This window comes from Filicampus tigris, chromosome 2 (assembly GCF_054856515.1).
Source record: "Filicampus tigris isolate MCC_2025a chromosome 2, RoL_Ftig_1.0, whole genome shotgun sequence".
In the NCBI taxonomy this organism is placed as follows: domain Eukaryota; kingdom Metazoa; phylum Chordata; class Actinopteri; order Syngnathiformes; family Syngnathidae; genus Filicampus; species Filicampus tigris.
Window position 1 is genome coordinate 3005115 of NC_141218.1, and position 18384 is coordinate 3023498.

Sequence of the window (18384 nt, forward strand, 5' to 3'; positions counted from 1 at the left end):
CGATTGTGCCATCTTTTTGATTCAACAAAACTAAACAAGCACTTCCCATTCACTTGTGTTTGACAAATGCAACCATGAAAAAGCAGTCCTACAAAACATGAAACAATGTCACATATGTACAAGCATCATCATCATTATTATTGTTGTTTGAGGCAAAACGCTGAAGAGACAACGGCGAATGTGCAAAACATCTCTCCACACGTCAGTCATCATACATCATACAACCACAGCCTATTTACAAGCATCACAACAGAACCGAGAAACGTGAACTTGAGCACAGAGAACACTTTTCAGCACCGAGGAAACGCACACAAAAATTCCATCTACTTCCTGTTTTCTTTTGTTTTGCATGAATTTTACACATGGCCTTTTTCAGACATTTAGACATCACTACTGTTCATGTTTTTTTTTTTTCACCCACTTTGGCGTCCTTAGTTTTGATGGAACACAGATGCCATGTTTCTTATTCACACAAAACAACATATACACACAGTGGCATGGCAAACCTGTTCTGTGCGATGGAAGATACATTCTTACACGTACATAGCCACTTTCACTGTACAGTGTTCCCCTGCATAGTCGCAATTCACTAATAAATTGATTTGCCGACTTTTTTTTCTGATGTCCACCGTAATTTGCAAAAATACTTACTTATCCCATCTTCTTTAGTCAGGCCATAATGGGAAAGTAGTGCTTTGCCACCATCTTGGTATGCGCAATGATAAACCTTTTTGGGGGGGGGTGTCATCACAGATTAGCAGGGGAACACTGTAGTACTTGAGCTCTCACACTGAGGGGCCCTGTTGTGAAGAGGAAAGCATAAGGAATGTGACAGGTCGTCTGTATTGCATAAAGCGCAACATGTGTGTGCGTGTGCAGGATTGGAGGAGGGGCAAAGGTCATGCCAGGGTGCCCGATGGAGCACCGCTGGCCACCTATGAGGGGGGCTTGGTGTAACCGAAAAGTCCGACAGGAAGGTATTTGACGTGAGTGGGCCACTGGGCGGCCAGCTGGAAGAACTTGACGTCGTTCCACTCGGCACCGTCGACGGACACTGAAGGAAAAAGTCAGCGTTCAAAATAGTAATAATCAAAATTAAAAAATAATCAAAAATCAAAAATAAATTGAATAGGGCAGACTTTTTTTTTTTTTTTTAATATAACAAAAAAGCTAGACTTTTCATGTTTCAATGTTAGCCTCAGTTCAGAGGACAGCATCTGATTTTAATATTTCATTGATCAGGTGTATGTGACCCGGAAGTTTGGAAATGAGCATTAGTAAAAATATTAGCGGCCACAATTAGTGAGGACTATGGGACACGGAAGCTTTTGATTGCCAATTGAAATCGAAAGAAGGAATGACACGCCGCTCGTTGCGGTTACCTTTCAGGATGGTCTGCTGCTGCTTGGCCGAGCAGATGAGGCGACTTATGCCTTCGATCACCTGACTCTTGGAATCCACCTCCTTCTCTTTGGGCTTCTTTCCTAGGAAGATGGTGGCCACTGGGAACAAGAGACACGACGTGAGCGGAACATTCCCGAAGACGACCAGGCGTTTAACTTGGCTCACACCTTTCTTGTTCTTCTCCTTGGTCACCACCGTCATGGCCATGGTGCTGAACTGAACGCCGTGAGGCTCGCCTCCCCCGCCGGCGCCCCCGCCCGGCAGTCTGCTGACCTGCAGCGAGCGGAAGGCGCTCTTCAGCGTGTTCTTGCAGGCCGTGTCGCGCCGTTCGCCTTCCCGCCTCTTGTCGGCCAGCGACGCCAGCCAGTAGTCCACCTGCAGGCCGATGGCGTCCACGCCGTGTGACATGCCGGGACTCCTTGGGAGCGAGCGGTCGCCCGTTAGCATGTTAGCGGAGCGGCAGGCGTGCAGCACATGCTCTTACGGTAATATTCCTACCCCTGCACGGCGACGCTTCCCATGGACGGGGACGAAGGGGGAGTGGCCGCCTCCTTGATCATCCCCGCGGGGGAGCCGTGGGAGGGGGGGGACGAGGAGGGCACGGCCAAGCTCACAGCAACGCCCTCCTCTGCATCGCCTTAACAATCATGACGAATCAAGTGAGATTTGGATGTCATCAAGTGGGGGCCCGTCCTGGTGTTTTTACTCACCGGCCAACGAGGGTCCGGACTCGATCACTCCCACCTTAACCACCTGCAAAACAGGAAGTGATGTCAGTCAAACGGCCAGCTTCTGCGCGCCAGGAGGCACAAAAAAAAAAAACGAGCAAGCGCTTACGCCGATGAAGGGAATAAATTTCTGGTAGGAGTCTTCCTCTCGCCTGCAGAGCGACATCAGGCATTAGTGAGCGCACAGGAAGTGGCGTGCGTGTGGCAGGCGGCCACGTTACTCACGTCCTGTGTTTGCAGGTCAACATGGCCTCGGCGATGGGAAGTTGGTGGGTCAGCGTGGCGCCGCTGATGTACTGCGCGATCCTTCCCGCCACGTCCAGTTGGTCTGGACGGACGCGGAAGTCATAAGTAAGTCTCAAAGGTTAACCTTCAAGTTCAAAGCAAGTCCAAAGAAGGAATATCATACTTTGGGAATATTCATTACCGTTCCTTTTTTTTTTTTTTTTTTTTAATGTAATGAGTTTTTATTAGTTTTCAATTTTTTTTAAATGCTTCATTTTAGTTTTTTTTGTTTTTTTTACTGGTTTTGTGTATTTCTTGTGTGCAACATTAAAAAAAAACGTCAGGGTAAGTGTTGTGTAGTGTTGATTCAACAAAAGTATTATTTTCAAAACAACCATCAGCATCATCCATTAAACACAGGTATTGTATAACAGTCTACAGACTTTGAATGACATGGAGTGTAGTGCCTAATACTGCTTGGAAAGAGACGACGCTACCTGTGGGAGGAGGCTCGGTACGACTGAAGACGTCTCGCCAAGCGCCGTCCAGGAAGGAGGAGCTGTAGCGGTTGTCCAGGGCGCCCAGATGCTTGGCGACGGGATGGGAGCCTGAGGAGTGAAAGCGCAAGGGTCATAAGACCAGCTGGGCGGAGCTTAGCAGGCACCGGCATCGCGGCGTACCCAGCGGAACCACCAGAAAGCGCATGTGGTTGAGCCAGTCCGACGTCTTGTTGGCCAACTGCGTCACGAAGAATTGCAAGATGGCGGCGAGGTAACTCTGGCTGCCCACCGCCGCCACCTTCACTGCGCGTGGCATGGAAGCGTTACAGTTACAGCTGCGTGGACCAACACAAACAAGCTTGGATTATGTGAACCCGAAACCCTTTGATTATTTCTTTTCAGGTTGTGTCCGAGGTGTGTGGTGCCACATGAGCGCTCACAACTTCTGGATGCGCGTGAGAATGGCGGACAGGACGGCCTGGATCTCCGCCGGCGAGCACGTGCACACCACCGGCTGCTTGTGCACCTGCAGCTGCTCCAGCACGTACTGATGAACACAGAGGAGGCACACGCGCGCAAACACACGCGTCAGTTGACAAGGTGGGCGCAGACGCGGCGGTTCCAGGCCTACCTGCCCCTGCCAGTCTCCGCCGTTGACCAGGATGAGGCTCTCCGGCAGGGCCGAGTCAGCCAACAGGATGTGGTTGAGCTGGTCGTACATGGCCTTCCTCAGCACCTACGCGCACGGGCGAGCGCTTGCTTTAAAGTGCGCCGTCCGGCAAGCGATAACGGGCGGCCATGTTTACCGGCGTGCCGTGTGCCAGCTCGGGCGACCTCTCAGAGTCGGAGCTGTTGGCGCGCTCACTCGGCGCTTTGGACTTGATGGGCGTGTTGCTGCTGCGTTTCTGCCTGGAGGGGGTGTGGCCTCCATCCAACCTGCGTACCAACAAACCGTTTCATAATGTTTGTCAACATCAGGCGCCAGGGTACTTCCGGGTAGCAGGATGTGATTGAGTGCTGCACATTTTCACATATTCAAACTACGGCGGTAGGGATGAATGCTAAGAATCCTCATGCAGGCTATTTACCCTTTTTACTCCATCATACTGGAAGGGTTTGTTTACTATGAGCAGTTACCATAGTTACCTTGAAAAAGTAACTTAAGTTACCTTACTGATTACCTGATTTTAATAGTCATTTAGTTACATTACTGATAACTTGATTTTAAAAGTAAGTTAGATTACAAGTTACTTTAGTTCAATTCAACAGTTGCCGACAACCCCGCTTATCAAATATTGACAACCGGTTTTGACATTACTTAATTGGGGTATGTTTTTAACAGTGACGTTGAAGAATAATGTTTCTTTTTTTATTAAAAAATAAAATAGACTTATGGGTATTTTTTTTTTTTTAAATGGGCCTTTTATGGATCCACAAAAGAAAAAAGAGAAAAAAAAGCTTTTTTTAAGGGAGGCTGTTTTTGCCTGACATGTCTAACTGTCAATATTGTCATGGCACACTTAACATTCAAAATGTTGTACATTGCTTAAATATATAAATATAATGATTCAATTTAGGAACCTCATACAGTCACACAGCCTTGTTGGTCTTTCTCTTTATGTTTTTTTTTTTTTTTATTCGACATACTTGTAGGGTTTTAAAGATCGATAACACTTTATCAACAGCAGAGTGTGCAACGTACCTTAATATTTTCTTTAGCTGACACAAACTCAAAATACTGACTGGATTTGAACTTTTGCCATCAGGAAGTGTGACATCATGCCGAAAAGGTCTATTAGGGGTTGGCCGGTGCAGTAACGCTGGCCCAACGTGGTTACCGTGGCGATGGTGCCGGTTGGCTTTCACTTTTGCCAGTCTTCATGGGCGTATGGGGTTTCTCCGCCACAGACACGGTGATGCAGGGAGCGGCGTCTGCGACCAGCTCCTGATCTGCTCCTTCCTGCAAACACGCATACGTGAAACACAGTATTTAGGGCCATGCATCCACTAGGGGGCCCCAAGAGCAATTAACAATCTACAGAGCCTGATGTACGTGTATTGTGAAACAACAGAAAAAAACTGTAATGTTACACCACATGATAAACCCACGCAAAAAGGAAGTTCGTACCAGCGTCTCGCTCTCTGACAGCGCCTCGTCCAGGATGCGGCTGCGGGAGCTTTTCATCTTGTCCGCAGGAGGTGCTTCCCCCTGTTGGCAGAACAGCGCTCATTATATGACACACACACACACACACACACACACACACAAACACACGAGGAGAGCTTCTGAAGAGCCGCATCCTGACGTACCGGGCTCAGAGTGTCCCGGCCCAAACTGCCTTTGCTGTTCAGACTTCCAATCTCCGTCTGGGAGCTGGACTGAGACATCCCCTCGAAGAAGGGTCTGCACAGAAAGGGCATTCAACACTGCCCCCTTGTGGTTGTGGGTACGCTATTTGCATTTTAAACTCATCTTGTAAAATTACCCTTATAAATAAATGGCTTCCGGATGATTTGATTTGGAAAAAAAAAATGGACCTTAAGTGCTCCACTGGTCTAGATCACTTTCACTTCAACATCCTCCTTGACACAAATGTATTACTTTTCGATTAAGCAAGTCTTTAAAGGGGAAGTCAACCCAAACATATTTTTTTTAGAATGTGTTCCCAGCAGGCCAACTAGTTGAAACGCGGCATTCTGATTAATATTGCGTTTGTGAAATATGAGTTAAGCAGCAAAATCCACCCGATTTTAGCTATTTTGTCACTTCTGTCGACTGAAAATGACATCTTATCTGCTCAGGGCTCAGGTAACGACCAATCAATGGCTCAGCTTCAGAAAACAGCTCAGCCGTGATTGGTTATCTGAGCCCTGAGCAGTTGCGATGTCATTTTCAGTCGACAGAAAGTGGCAAAATGGCCACCCCCTGAGATGGTTTAAAACGTTGTGGATTTTGTTGCTTAACTCATATTCCACAACTGCAATATTAACCAGAATGCTGTGTTTAGACTAGTGGGGCTGCATAGAACATTTTCTTGCAAAGGAAATTTTTGCGGTTGACTCTTTCTTTAAATCATGATGCACAAACTGTTGAATTTTTTACGTTCTATTCAATTATCAAGCATTTTTTAAAATATAAAATACAATATTTTACAGTGCTATTTTCCTTATTAAAATCACACTACAAACATTTTTATAATATTTTTATTTTATTTTTATTTTTTTTATGCAGGAGTTACCACTGTAGTCCAACAAGGGGAGCTGTTACCTTAGTTTGGGTTTGGGCGTGCTCATGATGCTGTCGGTCTCCTCCATGTCGGGCCCGCTGTCGCTCGGGTTGTACATCTCCAGGCTATCGTAGAGCTCGTCCAGGTCCTCCTCTACTTCCTGGATCTGCTCCCTGGACACGTGCTCCAGACCAAAGCCCACCTGGACGCGACAGCGAGGGGAGACGGGTGAGCCACAGACCACGACGCCCCCTCCCTCGGCATCCCGGACGTACCTCGTCAGTGACTTTGAACCTCTTCAGCAAGGCCACAAATTTCTGCTTGATGTTTGGCTGCTGCAAGCCAAGATGCAGACAATGATGATGAAGATGGGAAGGATCAAGTTAACCGGTTGATGTACAACGGGCACAAGAGCTCACCCTGGTGATGGCGGCGTTGGACGCCAGCTTCCGCCTGGGCTTCTTCTTCCTCACTTCCTCATCTTCATCGTACAGGTACTGAAAGGGACGGGACGAAAAACATGGGTGGCAGCTAAGGGATGCAACACTAGGCTAACGGGCAAAACAAGGAAGTGCTTCCAGAAGGTTTGAGAGTCAAAAACAAGTGGCGCCTACTTGTCCGTGAATGGGATCGTCGCTGCCCTCCTGCTCAGACGAATAGCTCTCCTCTTCCTCCTCGGAGTAGTTGTCAATGTCTGGGGATCGGTCTGGACAGAAAAAGACTCATTGAGAAAAATGGTGCTAAATCTAGCAACAAAAAGTTGACATCAACGGCCAATACGGAGGGCGTACCCGACAACTTGGCCTTGGGTCCCTCGTGGTCGATGGGCTGGCTGGACAGCGAGTAGACGCGCATCTCGGCCACGGGCAACGAGGCGTCCTTCAGCTGGCTGTGCAGGCCCAGAACCTGAGCGCCCTCGCTCGGGTGCTGCATCACCTGCCCGAGGAGACGCGCGGTCACGCTTCTCACCCGCTCGCAAGCTAGCGCCGGCGATGGCGACGTACCTCGGCCATGTTGATGAGGCCAAGGGCCAGCGTCTTATAGCCCAGGATGGTCCGGTTCTTGTAGCGCTTACGGCGCTGCAGCATGATCTGCAGCTTGTTGGCGTCCCTCTTCAGGAAGTGAGGGTACTGCACACACAGCAAGAGCCAATCAGCTAACGGCGTGTCGGAGAGCAGTGACTTCAGCCAAGAGGACAAATGGCAGGACACATCGAGGCCAACAACCATGTACGCTCACGTTCACGCCAAAGGATAATGAAGGGTTTTCTTGTGTTCGCACGCGAAAGAAGTTATGATGTTTACCTGCAGAGAGAAGGTGAGCTGAAGATCGGTCTCCGTCAGGCCTGATGACGAGAGAATGATCTCGTTGGAGCGAAGGATCCGCTTGGAACCCTGAACACAACACGCGGGTGATGAGTTTGTAAGAATTTTCACTTTGCCTAGTTCATGTAACAATGTGTGACTCGACAGTCTTAACGGGATTCAACTAGTATGCCTATGCGATGGACTGGTTTGCCTATCCACCTGTGACGGACACCATTTTGTAGGAGATAAACGACAGACGGGAAACTTAAAAAAAAAAATAGGACTAAGCATAGTCTGAAGCCCAGTTTTTCCATCTATGTAATCGTCTGTCCCCCACCTTTCCCTCCAAAGGCATGGAAGCCTCACCGGGGACGGACTAAATGTGTCTCCTTTAAATGTGGTGAGGCTTCAGAGGTCCCGAAAGGTACATAAAACCAAAAAGGTCCAAGAAGGTGCTAAAAGGAGACAGTGAGTCTTTCGTTTCAAATATCGCCCAGCGGGTTGGGGGGTCCGGCCGGACAAAGTGGCGGATGGACGGACGGCGGAAGGGTTATTCCAGCCTAGCTCAAGTCACCTATCTAATTGTGTGTGCCCAAATCTAACACAGGGGGGAAAAAGTGAGTGCACACGCACACGCGACCTATAAGCGCTCACCTGCAGTTTGACGGCGACAACCACCGAGGTGAGGTCTTTGTCCAGCTCCTTGAGGAGCACCAGCTTCTTCAGGGTCAAGCTGAAGAGCCTGACACAGCACACACAGCAAGATTCAGGTGACCAGAAAACATCACAACACCGACGTTACAGTAATTTCCCCCAATACATGCAGCGGAAAAGGCCGGAGTGATTAAAAAATGGATAGAGTTGTAGCTGGCTAATAACTGATTAGATTGTTGAGTATGTTTAAGAGAGTGGATAACTCCACAATTTGACTAAACTCATAAGATTAGTCTTTCAGCTATTTATTAGCTGCATTCTTTTCAGCAAAGCAAAAGCATACACATACGGTGAGGATTCTGCAGAACTTCCGCTAACAATTTGCGCTAAATTTAGCTCCTCCCATAATCCATATAATCCAACATGAATCACTTCAACACACTGTACTTTTTGGACACAAATCCTGAAAGTCTCAAAAAACAAGCCATAGTGCTAAAATTCTGTTGTTTTTTTTCCCTGTGAAATCAGACATGCTTGGTTATAAAAGAAACTATTTACCTGCTTGAAGAGCCATTACATGTTTTTGACACATACAGTCGGAAAGAAAATTAACAATTGCAGTTCAAATTGAGCCCACTAGAGTTTTTCTTAGAGGCCACCGCCAAATCTCGTATGGGTAGGTGGAGAAGTACATTTGGAACTAGTGAAATTTGCAAGGGATTACTGTTTTGTCGATCCATGTACATGATACATCACAAGACCACCTTGTTGAGGTCAGAGGCCACTCAGGCCAATGAGAGCTTGCAGTTCAACATTACTTCCTGGGAGAGCATCACGAGTGTCTGGCTAAGCAGGAAGTGGTTGGGGGTGTTGCGACAACAACACAAGCAAGAGGACAATACTTCCAAAAATGACTCAAGACAGCCATCTTGGACGCCTCGGCTTGAAGGTCTGCGTTGCCATGGCAACAGCAGTTAACACGACCGTCCGTGTGTTGCATACAAGCCAGGATGAAATTAGTCGTTGCCATATGATGTCATGGACGAGAATATAATGCACGTCAACGTCAGAACATAGCCGCAGGCGGTGTTTGGGGATCGCGTGACGCACACGAAAGGATGTGGCAGGTAAACAAAAGGTGACCCCCAACGACAACCGACGCAACCGTCTGCCCCCCCTCGATGAGCTCAGCCCACTTCCCTTCCTCATACCTGGGCACGCAGCTGGGCGAGGAACGGTCCACTTCCCAGGTGGCGAACAAGTTCATGTGAACTGGCCGGTTCGACGAGATGCTGACCGGCTTGGAGGGCTGCGGCAGCCCCCCTAAGCCTCGCTCCATGCTGGCGCTCGCAGGAGGCTCGCCCGCCGTGCTCTCCGCTTCCTCCTCCGCGTTTTTCCTTTCCGCACTCGACTAAGGCGTGTGCGCGCGCGCAAATGGCCGCCAGGCAGCGAGCACGTCGTCGAGCACGTCGCGAAGCTCGCAGGAAGCGGAAATCGCCGAGAGCGCGCGCCGCCGCTAGGCGGACTTGTACGTGCGTGGGGAATGTGCGCGCCACCGTGGTCCACGTGCCCCCTACCGGTCATTAAAGCAGAAAAACACGTTTCTAAAATCTTGTGTTTATTTTGAGCACAAATACAAACCAATACGTAATGAAACTATTAGCTAACACGCTTTACATGTTGAAAAAACAATGGAAATATTTTTTTTTATTACTTCTGTGGCGCTCGAGTCTTCCTGTCATGTGGAAGGCGTGGCCACCCACAAGGAATTTGAATCACACTCTCTCCATTGAGGAGATTAGGAGACGATTAAGAGGAGGTTAATAGATAATCCGAGCAGGGTCACCTTTCATACTTAAATGTGTCAGGTGACGCCAAGTCCATCAAATGTACACTTGTTAGCAGGTAGGCAGCCAAAGTTGTAGAAGAAACCTCACAGCGTGTGTGTTTGCATCTGAACCACGCGATACTTCTGAGTGGCCTCAGACCAAACACTTAAAAACTGTGAGTAAAAACAGCATTGTTTGGATGTTATTTATTTACAAAAAACAGGAAAAACATCAGAGTATGTATGGAAAAAAAACATGAAATAAAATGCCTTGTCTAGAACTTGAACTCCTTGTATTTCTTGGCACCACCTCGCGTGTCCTGTGGTTGAGCCTTCCTCTTCTTTTGCTGGGGGAAGGGGTCACAAGGGCAATGTGAGGCATGACATCATCATTAAAATAAAAGGCACAAGATAGTAGAGGCGGGACAAGATACAGTATGTAGAGTTTTGTAGACAGGGAATAGAAATTGGTGATGTGAGGGTGATATGTTTGGTGAAAATTATTAGAGCTGGGCATTCCGCCTATGTAACGGACCGGTCCGTCTAGCCTCCTTTGACGGGCGATAAACAATAAAAGGGAAATTAAAAAAAAATAATTAAAAATAGTCGGAAGCCCATTTTTTCCTGTCTATGTAATCATCTATTTTTGCCCCCCGTACTGTATGTGTTATTGATGCAAAGCTCTGCTTCTCTGCTCTGAGAATCCGTGGGAATTAACATTGCTACATATAAAAAACATGTCATCTTCACTTTCCAATATGACGCACGGCTTTCCCCCACCTCCGCAATGTAACGTTTTTTTTTAGTTTGTCGAAGTTGGTAGTTGGACCGGCTTATAGGCGATTACCATTTGGCCCAGCCAAACAAAATGGCGAATAAACGGACAGCAGAAGAGCTCCCCGGCTGTAGGCGATAAATGGACCGCAAATTTTTGGTAAAATGCCCAGATCTGGAAATTATGCATAATGATGTCCTTATGTCCAATTTTGGAAAAAAAATTACATTTTTACATTATGTAACGCGTAAATACCATTGACGTAAAAATAAGAAAATTGAAAAATATGAATGTGTTTTTCACAGGACAGCGACGATATATTATAATAAGTATGTACATCGGATTGCATTTCTCAATGGATAATTTATGTTGGGTGAAGGGTATTGCATGCTTATAATGTAGACTTAATTTTTTTGTACTGCATGTAAAAAAAAAAAAAAAAAAATCAATTTACGATCATCCTCATGTGGTTGCGTACCTTCTGTTTGGCAGCGTGCTCGGCCACCATGTCACTGAAGTCCTCCTTCTCCACCTGCGCCTGCTGCTCGCGCACATGTTCCTCGTACTTCTGAGTCATAGCCATCGGGTCCAGCTCCAACTCGTCGGGCGCCAGCGCCACCTCCACGCCGTGAGTATCACCGATGCCGGCCTTGCGCCCCGCCATGGCCTGGCGGGCACAAAGGCACACGCGTTACCTCCGGGAACAAAGGAAGGACTAAGCTGAAAGTATGCGCGCGTGCTCGCTGGCTCACCGCAGACATGTCGTAGATGTGGGTGGAGGCCATCATGGCGGCACCCACAGGGCCCGTTCGTCTCTCTGGAAGGACGGTGAACAACTGTGGCGTCTCGTTGCTGCCAGGAGAAGAATTTGTTAAATGAAGAGAGCGCGAGAGTCAGGGCCACCTGACGGGAACGTCTCTCACCCGTCCATTGCCTCCTCGATCTTCTTCTTTCTCAACTCGATGAGTTCTGGGGTCTCCATGCCGGCGGGGACGGACGAGAAGCCTCCTGGTGTGATCAGCCCACTGAAAAAAAGAACAATTATTTCTTTCTTCCCGATCCCCCACTGACACGTTTGTTAACCGGGAGATTTTCCTAATGCATAGGCAATGCAATAATGCCCCTGCCCCCACTCTCTACCTGTCCGCTGGTGTGAAGAATCCCGTCTCGTCCGGTTTCTCCTCGTCGCTCTCCTCCTCCTCCTCTTCTTCCTCAGAAGACTCCTCATCGGAAGGCTCCAGCTCACCCCACGGCGTGCAATCCACCTCTTCTTCCTCCGCTTTGGCCTGCTCGCATCAGCCAGCACGTTTGAGCGCACGTCTCACACGAGAGTCAGTTCGCGCTGCGCCGACTTACCTGGAAGTCAGCCGAGTTGGTCCCAAACACGTCGCCGTAGAGCGGCTTGCCCATTTCGTCCACGGGGGGCTTCCCCCAGCCACCCGCGTGGTAACCAAACGTGCAGTTCTGAAGAAAAGGAAGAGGAGGTCAGGTCTCTGTACTTCACTTTAGGATTTAGATTCCTGAGGACTTTTATTTTTACTCCCTATATTTGACGCTATTGTACTTTTTACTCACTACTTTGTCAAAGTACACTTGTTTTTTTTTTTCAACATTGCGAATGACAACATAATGTAAGAGCCTAAAAATAAAGAGAGGCAAAGACAACCACAGTTCAAATCATGACTGACTAGGATCTTTGGGTCTTTTAAGGCAGGGGAAAAAAATAAATAAAAAAAATAAAATAAAAAAAAGAGAACAGGGACAACTGTGACCCCTGTTGAACCAGGCAGCATTAACAACAATGATGAGACACATTTGGAGAAGCAAAAATATTCCGTCATGCATATTCAAGAATATTTGATGTCATTTTCAATAAGGATTGGTGTCCTGTGCCGCCATCAGCAGCTTCTGGCTTTAAAAAATTAGCCATCTGATCTAAAAAAGGAAAAAAAGAGAAAAAAAAAAGTCTTTTTTTTTTTTTTTCCATTTGTTATAAATAGCTATGGGAACACGTTTTGAAGACAAAAATGTGAGCCAGCACTTGCAAGTGTGTGTTTTTTTTCTGTTCCTCGAAGTACAAGCACTAGGAAGATATTTATTTCATGCCAAGATATCAAAATGACCTGATGGGAACAATTCATTTTTACCTTAACTTTCATTTCATGTTTAGTTTGACAGTAGACTTCAACTAGAAGTGTCAATAAACAGCTTGAAGCCTCTTTTTTTGAACAGTTCCTCACTAAATTGCTTTAATTAAAGTAACGTCAAGAGGTGTGAAATCAACGGCTCGCGTCTCTGAAAACTGAAAAGTTGGGTCACTCGTATCTTACGATCTTATCGTATCTTATCTGTACTTTTGCGAGTACTTTTGCCACCTCTGGTCATGTTGCTTGATACCTCGGGAATGGGCGAGTTGAGTCCAGGGATCTTGAGGTTGGGGTACGACGGAGGGGGGCCATACCTCTGCATGGCAATCAGCCAGGGGGGTGGAACCTTGTGGGAGTTCTGGGAGAGGAGACAAACACACGGCAATGACAGGTGCTCAACATTGTCACAGCGAGCCGATGAGGCGGAGCCTTACAGGGCCGACTGGCATGCCCAAGGCGATACGCAGCTCCTCGGAAAGGTCACCCGGCTTCTTCTCCTTCAGGCGGGTCTCGAACTCTTTACCCTATACGTACGCACAGTCAGCGGTCTTGACACGGGACGGGTAGCGGCGCCAACGTCTTTGATTACCTCGTAGTATAGGTCTCCGTGGATGGTCAGCTTGGGTTTGATCTGCCATTTGAAGAAGGCGTCGTGAAGTTTTTGATAGTCAATGTCAATCTTTCCCATCTTGGGACGAACTTTCTCCCTCATTTTGGTCTTCATGGTTTTGGCGTCCTCCTGCAAGACACGATAAAAGTCATTCGGTTCATTTTTAATTGGCAAAAGAAAGAAAACGATAAAAAAATAAATAAATAAATAAACCAGATCTGTCATTTGAGACAACGGGCTTCAGGACTGGGTCTTGAAAACCCAACCGTTTTAATTGACTATCTTAGATGCGAGCCTACAACTGAATTCTGAAAAATCAGACACTTATTGGATATTTGATTTCAATTGCCAATTGAACGTGGAACGCACAAATGACACCCAAGTTCAGAAAGCCAGCAATGGTGGTCTGGCCCAACCCACCTTCTCCTGCAGGGCCTCCCTCATCTCCTGGATGCCCGTCCTCCTGATGAATTCTGGGAGCTGGAACGGTGGCTTTTCAATTCCCCTCTTGCCCTGAAGGTACTTGCGCTTGAAGCACCAGTGGCGAGGAACCGGCACTGTGTTCCGGGTGGCCTTCAGGTGCACCAGCAGCTTGGGCTCCTGCGCTGTTACGTCGTGCATCTCCACCACATCCGGGCGGGCTACCAGCTGGGGGGCAGCACAGGACGTGGTCACCCACAGGCCGCCGGATAAAGGCGAGGAGGTGCGGTGGCACGGCTTACCTGCTTGAGCTCGGCCACGGTGAGACGATTCATCCTCCTCAACTTCTTCTTGGACAACTTGGGAACATCAGGACGGACATCCTGTTGGGGTTGGGGCAAAAAAAAAAATCTCTTGGCTGTGTGTCTGATTATCTAGGATACTCTACTGTGGATCAGGATTGATTCTGAGCACAGCCGTTCTTCATTGTGGAGCCAAAGGAATGTGTGCACGTGAAAAGGACAACGGTCCAACCTCGTCACTGTCGTCGCTGTCTTTCCTCTCCAACTCGAATCCTTTCTTCCTCAGGAAGCCGATTTCCTGCTTTTCCGCCTTTTCGGGCTCTTTCTCCTTCTCCTTCTTCAGATCATCAGTGAGCTGTAAATCAAAAGATTTTTCATTACGTTCATTTGCCTAGAGCCCGACTGGTTGATCGGTAGACAATTTTAACGATCGATATTAGCCCTTTTCTATGTAATGATAACCGGCTGGAGTTTTGCCAATTAAACGCTGACATGTTCTTATTATCTCATTAAACAGAAAACTTCAGCCGTTCAACGTTACGAACAGAACATCTCTCGTGCCCATTGGCCATTTGTCCACTTGATCAGACATGGGCAAATCCAGTCCACCGAACTTGTCCAACTATAAAAAAGAAATCTATATAATTCAATCAATCCTCTTGTCCCTGCAATTCCCCAGTTGATGGCACACTGACCATTAGTTGACCTTTGAGGGAGCCCACTGTTTTTCTACACAAAAGAAACGGGTCTTGTCTAGCGATGACGTTATTCACCTATGCAGGGCGCAGGTCATCAAATATGCGAAATATACATTTACGGGTCTGGAAGCGATCGCGATTTGCCCGCCGCCATGCCAAATAAACACACTTCATGAAGTAGATTGGAGCGATGATGAAGCCTCATATTTCCTAGCATGCTTTGGCTGAACGTGAAGGGCAGGACTTTTCGGTTCGACGCCAGAAGCGCCGTCAACCTCTACCCGGCGCCGACACTGAGAGGTCCGTCTTCCCCCACCGAATCGAGTCATGCTGGTAGATTGTGCAGCTATGCCATAGTTACAGTTTCAGATGGGTAAAATTAACGAAAGCGTGTGGCCAAAATGTAGACACCGTTATGTGTTGGGTACATTCAAAAAAATTTGCTCCCAATTATTCTCTTTGTTCTCGTTCACATCCTCCACTAATTTCTTCTTCATTTTTAAAAAATACATCAAGTTGTTCATTTATTTACGTGTGCTTACAGTTTTATGAGGTTTGCACACTGCACACAACGCTTTAGTATATCTGTCCCAAACACTCTATCCAAATGTTCCTGGCCCAGCCCCTCGGTCAAATTTCAGATCCTAATGTGGCCTGCACGTCAAAAGGTTTGCCCACCCGTGCATTAGATGAAGCTCTAATCCAATCGCCATCTTTCCTGAGATCGAGAGTGGTTCTTGTGCATGAACACGCCACTATGTACAACAATAATGGCATCCTACCACGTTTGTTTATGTTGCAGAAGCTCCTGAGAATGATACTGCTTTTACAGCAAAACCTTCAAGAAGGGTCAAGCTGGAGCCCGCCTTACTCAGCCAACCCGCCAAGAATTTCATTTTGAAATCATTCAACATATTTCAGGACTGTTGGTTTGAAGTCTGCTTAGATGTGGGGAGGAAGAGCCTGAGAAGGGTGTTCTGCAACTAGACTCTCTTGAAATCTCAAGTGGAGATGGAGAACAACACATAACACATGTTCTTAAATGCAAGGCATATAACAACCGGAAATGCAATTAGGAGAACATCTTGGCTTAATTTCTGCATTTGTCTTAATGTGTCAGAAACTTTGTTGCCGGTAAACATTTTTCCCCCCTTTTAAAGGTAACTCTGTGATACGTTTCGACATCTGATTTTTATCATCCAATTAACTGGTTATTGGATTTTTTTTCTGCCAAATATCGGAAATGGCATCAGTTTAAAAGGAAAAAAAAATCCTCATCAATCCAACCCTCCATTGGATGCCAGACAATCACATGGACTCACCTTGAAGGCCTCAAAGATGCGCTTGAAGATGATGTAGCTGGAGTCGTATATGTCTGGCTCCTCTGTGACATACTCGATCTCCACTTCTGGCTCCCCGTCCTTCTCGCCGCCGCCGCCGCCTTCCTTTCCCTCGCCCTGCTCCATCTTTTCCTCAGCACGCTTACTCTTGCCCTTCTTCTTGCGGTTCCTGCGCCGGCGGTTCTTCTGAGGGGAAGAACTCAAGTTACAGCTCAGCCTAGCAACTGAGACTGACTTCCTAACAGGAAGAAGACTCACATCCTTCTTAGACATGCGGCTGTCGTCGTCTCCCGCCTCCAGCGCTCCCAGTGCAGAGTTGCTGCCGCCCAGGTGAGCGTCGTCTTCTGCTGCTTCTGCAGGCGGACAACACAGGACAGTCTTCAGCATGAACCCTGGCAAAGAAATAGGGCCTTCTGTTGTTGAGCAGCTACAGGACATCAACCTGCGGGGTCCACGTGCTGCTCCTGTCGGATCTCCTTCAGCTGCAGGATCTTCTCCAGGGCCTGGGGGATCTTGGGACCCCCAATCATGATCTCATCGCCCTGCCAGGCCTTGAATAGAACGTCACACATCAAATTGTTGCGCAACATGGAGCTCCTCTCTTGCTGACGATCAGGCTGCTCACCTCCCTGTTGTCCTCCCCTGGGGGTGGCGGCGGCAATCTATGTCGTTGGGCGGCCAGCATGGCGATGCCCGGTGGCAGCGCCCCATGAGCATCCAAAGCGACTGAAGGACACACAAGTAAGCCATGAGGGGACGAAGGGCAGTCTACGTGAAGAACCTCACCTACATACTTTGGACTGCGGTGACAGGGGGCATCACCCTGCCCACTGGGCCCTGCTGCATCTTGACCATGTCCTGATGGCGTTCCTGCTCCAACAGCATGGCGGCCTGAGTTTCAAACATGTTAGGTGGCGTCACGTTGGCTCTTCAATCATACGTTTGCGTCTCCTCTTCTTACCCTGTTTTGCTGCTCCAGAAGGTCCTGGTCCTCCATGATACGGGAATCGTGCTCCTCCTGCTGCATCACCATGGCTGCCCTATGCTGAGCCATCTTCAGCTGGTCATCCTGTGACATGCCCGGAGGCGGCATGCCAGAGCCCTCCATGGGCATGTGCATGGAGGCGGGCATCATGCTCATCGGGGGGCGCAGCATTCCACCCATCCCGGGAGGCATCTAGTGTGTCGGTCACATAATAGTGAACAAGCAAGGCAAAGCTTGGATGGAGACATTCAGAAATAAGGTGAAAAGCGTACCTGAGAGCCTACTCCATTGTCTTCATGAGGTTTTCCAAACAGAATCCCCGTCTACAAAGGGAAGAGCGTACGAAAACACATGAGCAAACACATACAATCAGCTAGCGGCCGACAAAAGCTTCTTTGAGTTTACCTGGATCATGTAAGTTTTCAATCTGTCAATCAACTCTTCTCTTGGACCTAAGCAGCAAAAACACAGAAATGCCTAGATTAAATTTACAAAACGACAACTAGCTCACTTGGCAGATAATAAAGACAGAGTTGAACCGAGTCAAATAAGTAGACTACTTAAACATGGTCGTTTGTTATTACAAGTTTAAACATGTACAACAGATAGTAAATGTGGACAAAAGTCTGCTTGCTGAACAAACTAAACGGGCTACAAGTTAGCAATAATCGTTAGCATAGCAACATTCGGCGAAGCACAGTCGTCGCTATCGGACTTCCGATGGCTTTTCCCCGGTCTTTTCTTACCCATCACAGGCGCGCCCAGTTCGGCCAGCTTGGCCTGGAGCTCCGGGTGGCTCCAAGAATTCAAAGCCGCGATAGCACTTCCCAAATCGGGCTGGTGAGCATCAGCTCCCGGTGGCGCGTCGGAGGCCATGTTGAAATTTCAATGGCTGCAACAATGGCGGAGCGTGTCAAGGGGGAAGAACATCAGTGTGACGCAATGCATGGCGGGAATGCATTAGGTACACTGACCTCTGGGAAATGTAGTCGTATACCAGCAACGACTGCCTATTTAGACTTTGCTGCACGTTTCGTTTTGTAATTTTAACATATTTGTGTCCACATTGCATGTTATTTCCTCACAAGTTTAACTGTTCTTATTATTGTATTTGAAATAAAGACTCTTCATTTTCTTTAGCCTTTTTCATACAAATCTATATTATTACCATTCAATGGTTGTGTAAGAATGTATACATATGCGTGTGTGCGCGCCAGTTAAATCCTGAAGTGGT

General features: G+C 47.7%; 2 protein-coding genes across 3 annotated transcripts; both read right to left on the reverse strand.

The window, feature by feature from the left end:
- Positions 1 to 117: 117 nt before the first annotated feature.
- On the reverse strand, positions 118 to 9558 carry pacs1b (phosphofurin acidic cluster sorting protein 1b). 2 transcript variants are annotated; one of them, XM_086017477.1, is made up of 24 exons: positions 9257 to 9558; positions 8046 to 8133; positions 7389 to 7478; positions 7089 to 7214; positions 6876 to 7020; positions 6699 to 6790; positions 6504 to 6581; positions 6360 to 6416; positions 6126 to 6286; positions 5168 to 5261; positions 4986 to 5066; positions 4696 to 4817; positions 3664 to 3793; positions 3489 to 3593; positions 3298 to 3404; positions 3038 to 3192; positions 2855 to 2965; positions 2358 to 2460; positions 2242 to 2284; positions 2115 to 2157; positions 1903 to 2041; positions 1572 to 1822; positions 1383 to 1502; positions 118 to 1054 (listed from the first exon to the last, which is right to left on the reverse strand). In XM_086017477.1, exons 1-24 carry the CDS (start codon positions 9382 to 9384, stop codon positions 936 to 938), a joined length of 2688 nt encoding a protein of 895 aa, XP_085873603.1. In that variant the 5' UTR covers positions 9385 to 9558; the 3' UTR covers positions 118 to 935. The 2 variants fall into 2 exon arrangements, with proteins under 2 accessions (XP_085873603.1, XP_085873594.1); XM_086017468.1 differs by having other exon boundaries at positions 6360 to 6419; positions 9257 to 9557.
- A 507-nt stretch (positions 9559 to 10065) lies between these two features.
- Positions 10066 to 18107, reverse strand: sf3b2 (splicing factor 3b, subunit 2). The gene is made up of 21 exons (XM_086017488.1): positions 17897 to 18107; positions 17556 to 17602; positions 17423 to 17473; positions 17127 to 17342; positions 16960 to 17056; positions 16791 to 16891; positions 16608 to 16716; positions 16424 to 16518; positions 16148 to 16351; positions 14360 to 14482; positions 14128 to 14208; positions 13826 to 14053; positions 13385 to 13534; positions 13230 to 13319; positions 13046 to 13153; positions 12005 to 12112; positions 11789 to 11934; positions 11572 to 11673; positions 11401 to 11500; positions 11127 to 11315; positions 10066 to 10220 (listed from the first exon to the last, which is right to left on the reverse strand). Exons 1-21 carry the CDS (start codon positions 18024 to 18026, stop codon positions 10149 to 10151), a joined length of 2547 nt encoding a protein of 848 aa, XP_085873614.1. The 5' UTR covers positions 18027 to 18107; the 3' UTR covers positions 10066 to 10148.
- Between the last annotated feature and the right edge of the window lie 277 nt (positions 18108 to 18384).